This window comes from Sciurus vulgaris, assembly GCF_902686455.1.
Source record: "Sciurus vulgaris genome assembly, chromosome: 8".
NCBI lineage: Eukaryota > Metazoa > Chordata > Mammalia > Rodentia > Sciuridae > Sciurus > Sciurus vulgaris.
The window spans coordinates 7,590,802-7,594,632 of record NC_136468.1 but is presented as its reverse complement, the minus strand read 5'-3'; the positions used below and the strand labels follow the sequence as shown (position 1 = coordinate 7,594,632).

At 46.8% G+C, this 3,831-nt stretch overlaps 1 protein-coding gene across 1 annotated transcript; it reads left to right on the top strand.

Annotated features, from left to right (window-relative positions):
- Positions 1-879: 879 nt before the first annotated feature.
- Positions 880-3,368, top strand: LOC306667728 (U3 small nucleolar RNA-associated protein 14 homolog A-like). Its single transcript, XM_079150430.1, has one exon. It carries the CDS (start codon positions 913-915, stop codon positions 2,587-2,589), a length of 1,677 nt encoding a protein of 558 aa, XP_079006556.1. The 5' UTR covers positions 880-912; the 3' UTR covers positions 2,590-3,368.
- Positions 3,369-3,831: the final 463 nt, after the last annotated feature.

Genomic DNA, 3,831 nt, shown 5'->3' with positions numbered 1-3,831 from the left:
CTGCCTTTTGAGAATCTGCCAGCCATTTTCCTAAGGGGTCAGAGCATTTTATGTTTCCGTTGCTGGGCATCCTCAGCAGCTTGTTATGGTCAGTCTTCCTGACTGATGTTCTAATGGCATGTAAAGCCGTATTTCATTGTGGTGTTAGTGTTTCCTCAATTGCCAATGATGTTGAGCATAGTTTCTTGGGTTTATTGCTATCACTGTCTTATGCAGTAAGGTGTCGGGTCAGATCTTTTTGTTCATTTTTTAAAAATTTGGGTTGTTTGTTTTCTTATGATTGAGTCTTGGAATTTCTTTGCATTATTAGAGGCCCTAGCACTGTTGGGACTAATGACACGTTAACTAACTCAGGCTGACTCCTTACTCCCTGGCGAGTGAACAAGATCAAGGCCTCAAAGGCGGTTTCAAAGGTTAATGATGATAAATCAGACCACCGTCAGGGATTGGTTAACAACAGTTCGGCGAACGTGATCAGCTCCTGCTTGCCATATAGTCCTATGGGACTCTCGCCTGCATGAACCCCCGTGCCTTGCTGACCTTTAAGCTGATTGGTTCCCACCTAGCCTCCACCCTACATAAAAGCTGTGTGACCTCCTCAATAAACGAGTTCCTGCTGTGACGGGTCTCCCTGACACGTCTGATTGTCCTCCGCCTGGAGGGCTGGGTGCGGTTGGTCAGTCGGCCCTACTTATCCCGGTCTGACCTTGTTGGGGAGTGTCCCCTTCCCTCGCCACTGGTCAAGAAAAGCAAGGGGTCTTAAGACCCCGACATAGCACTGTATCAGATACGTGATTTGCAGATACTTTCTCCCCAGTCTGATCTTTTAATTCTTTCAACAGTATCTTTCAAAATGTAAATGTGGCCCTTTCGGCTTCCGCTCTTGGTCCATGTGAGAAGCAGGCTGCTGAGATGAAAGTGATCCGGGCTGCGGAGGGTCTACTGACTTGGAGCCAGCAGGATGAACTAGTGGATTTACCAAACTACCCCTTGAGTGCCAGTGAAGATGAGGGGGACAGCGATGGAGAGAGAAAACATGAAAAGCTTCTGGAAGCAATCAATTCTCTTGATGGAAAGAACAGGTATAAGTTGGCTGAGAGATCTGAGGCTAGTCTGAAGGTGTCAGAGTTCAATATCAGTTCTGAAGGATCAGGAGAAAAGCTGATCCTTGCAGATCTGCTTGAGCCTGTTAAAACTTCATCCTCATTGGCTACTGTGAAAAAGCAATTGAACAGAGTCAAATCAAAGAAGACTCTGGAATTACCCCTTAACAAAGAAGAGGTTGAACGGATCCACAGAGAAGTAGCATTCAATAAAACTTCACAAACCCTGTCCAAATGGGATCCTATCGTTCTGAAGAACCGGCAAGCAGAGCAGCTTGTTTTTCCCCTGGAGAAGGAGCAGTCAGCCTTTGTTCCCATTGAACATGTGTTCAGTGGCTGGAAGGCAAGAACTCCCCTGGAGCACGAAATTTTTAACCTCCTCCATAAGAACAAGCAGCCAGTGACAGACCCTTTACTGACTCCTATGGAAAAAGCCTCTCTGAAAGCCATGAGCCTGGAGGAGGCTAAGATGCGCCGAGCAGAGCTTCAGAGAGCCCGGGCTCTGCAGTCCTACTATGAAGCCAGGGCTCGAAGAGAGAAGAAAATCAAAAGTAAAAAGTATCACAAAATTGTGAAGAAAGGAAAGGCCAAGAAAGCCCTAAAAGAGTTTGAGCAGTTACGGAACATCAATCCAACTGCTGCGTTGGAAGAACTGGAAAAAATTGAAAAGGCTAGAATGATGGAGCGAATGAGCCTTAAGCACCAGAACAGTGGAAAATGGGCCAAGTCAAAGGCAATTATGGCCAAATATGACCTGGAGGCTCGACAAGCTATGCAAGAACAGTTGGCTAAGAATAAAGAACTGACACAGAAACTCCAAGTCGTCTCAGAGAGTGAGGAGGAGGGAAACACAGAAGAGGAAGAAACCCTTGTCCCTGATGTAGTGAATGAAGTACAGATGGATGCAAATGGACCCAATCCCTGGATGCTCAGAAGTTGCAACCCCGATGCAAAAGAGGAAGAAAAACCGATGGACTCCGAACACCTGCCTGAGCCTGTGGCCCACCAGTTTTCTGAAAGTGAGGAAGACGAGAGACCAGTGGCAGAGGAAGAAACTTTGTTGAAAGAATTTGAGGAAAGGAGAGCCCTTAGAAAAAGATCCGAGTTCAGTCAGGATGCTGAGCCCATGGGCAGCCGAGAAACACAAGATTCTAGCAGCCAGGAGGTACTATCTGAAGTAAGGGCATTGGCTCAGAGACTCAGCAAAGGAAACCTTCAGTCCAGGAAGCAAAGAGTGACTTCCACGGGAACTGTTCTCCAAGTCCAGAGAGAGGAACCTGCCCCAGAAGAAGAAGAGCCCCTTTTGCTGCAGAGGCCAGAGCGAGTACAGACTCTGGAAAAACTAGAAAAGCTGGGCAAAGAAGAATGTTCTCAAAAGAAGGAGCTTCCCAGACCTATATTACAAAGGGAGTGGACAGAGAGGAACCCAAATAATCAGCCAGATGCCTCTAAGGGGAAGAAAAAGGAGCAAATGATTAATCTATAGAACCTCCTAACTACAAAAACTCCTTCTGTGAAGTCTTTGGAAGTTCCCACAATAGAGGAATTGGAAGATGAAGAAGCAAAAGTACAAAAGCAAATGATAAAGGAAGCTTTTGCTGGGGATGATGTCATCAGAGATTTCTTGAAAGAGAAGAGAGAAGCTGTGGAGGCAAATAAGCCAAAGGATGTGGACCTGACACTGCCTGGCTGGGGCGAGTGCGGTGGTTTGGGTCTGAAGCCCAGTGCCAAGAAAAGATGCCGGTTTCTCATTAAAGCCCCTGAAGGTCCTCCAAGAAAAGACAAGAATTTGCCAAATGTGATTATCAATGAGAAGCGCAACATCCATGCAGCAGCTCATCAGGTGCGGGTGCTTCCATATCCATTCACCCACCATCAGCAATTTGAAAGGACCATCCAGACCCCTATAGGATCCACATGGAACACCCAGAGGGCCTTCCAAAAGCTGACCACTCCCAAGGTTGTCACCAAGCCAGGTCATATCGTTAAGCCTATAAAAGCAGAGGATGTGGGTTATCGCTCTTCCTCAAGGTCAGACATCTCTGTCATACAGAGCAATCAAAAACGACTCTCTGGACATCACAAAAAGCAGCTGAAGAAAAGCTCTACAGATTGAGTCACCAGAGGAGTACCACCTTGGTGCCCAGGACCAGGGGCCCCGATAGTTCCTCCTTTGGTTGCTGTGCTGCAGGATGAATTCCAAAACCAGTTTCGCACACTATGGGTATAACATAGGCCACCTGTTATAAATAAAGGCATTTTTATCTATTTAAAAAAAAAAAAATGTAAATGTGGGCCTATGCCGTGGCGCAGGCCTGTAATCCCAGCAACTGGGGAGGCTGAAGCAGGAGGACCTAGAGTTCAAAGCCCAGCCTCAGCAAAAGTGAGGTGCTAAGCAACTCAGTGAGACTCTATCTCTAAATAAAATACAAAATAGGGCTGGGGATAAGCCAATGTTCTTGATTTTCATGAAGTCTAATTTATCAACAGATTTTGGTGTCATATCTGAGACATTTTTGCCTAACTCAAAATCACACCACTAGAGCTCAACCTCAGAAAGAATTCTAATTTCTGAATTGGAATTCTTGGAATATGACAGACCCCCTCCTCTACCATGCAGAGTCCTCTCCGCCCCTCAGACCCCTGTGCAGGAGCAGAGGAGGGAGCAGGGTTCTGCCCAGCTGCCAAGCTGGCTCCTGCCCCCTGCAAGGGCAGACTGAGCAGGCTG

Excerpts from the sequence above, each read along its gene's own strand:
- LOC306667728 (XM_079150430.1), top strand. The coding sequence starts at position 913 with ATGAAAGTGATCCGGGCTGCGGAGGGTCTACTGACTTGGAGCCAGCAG.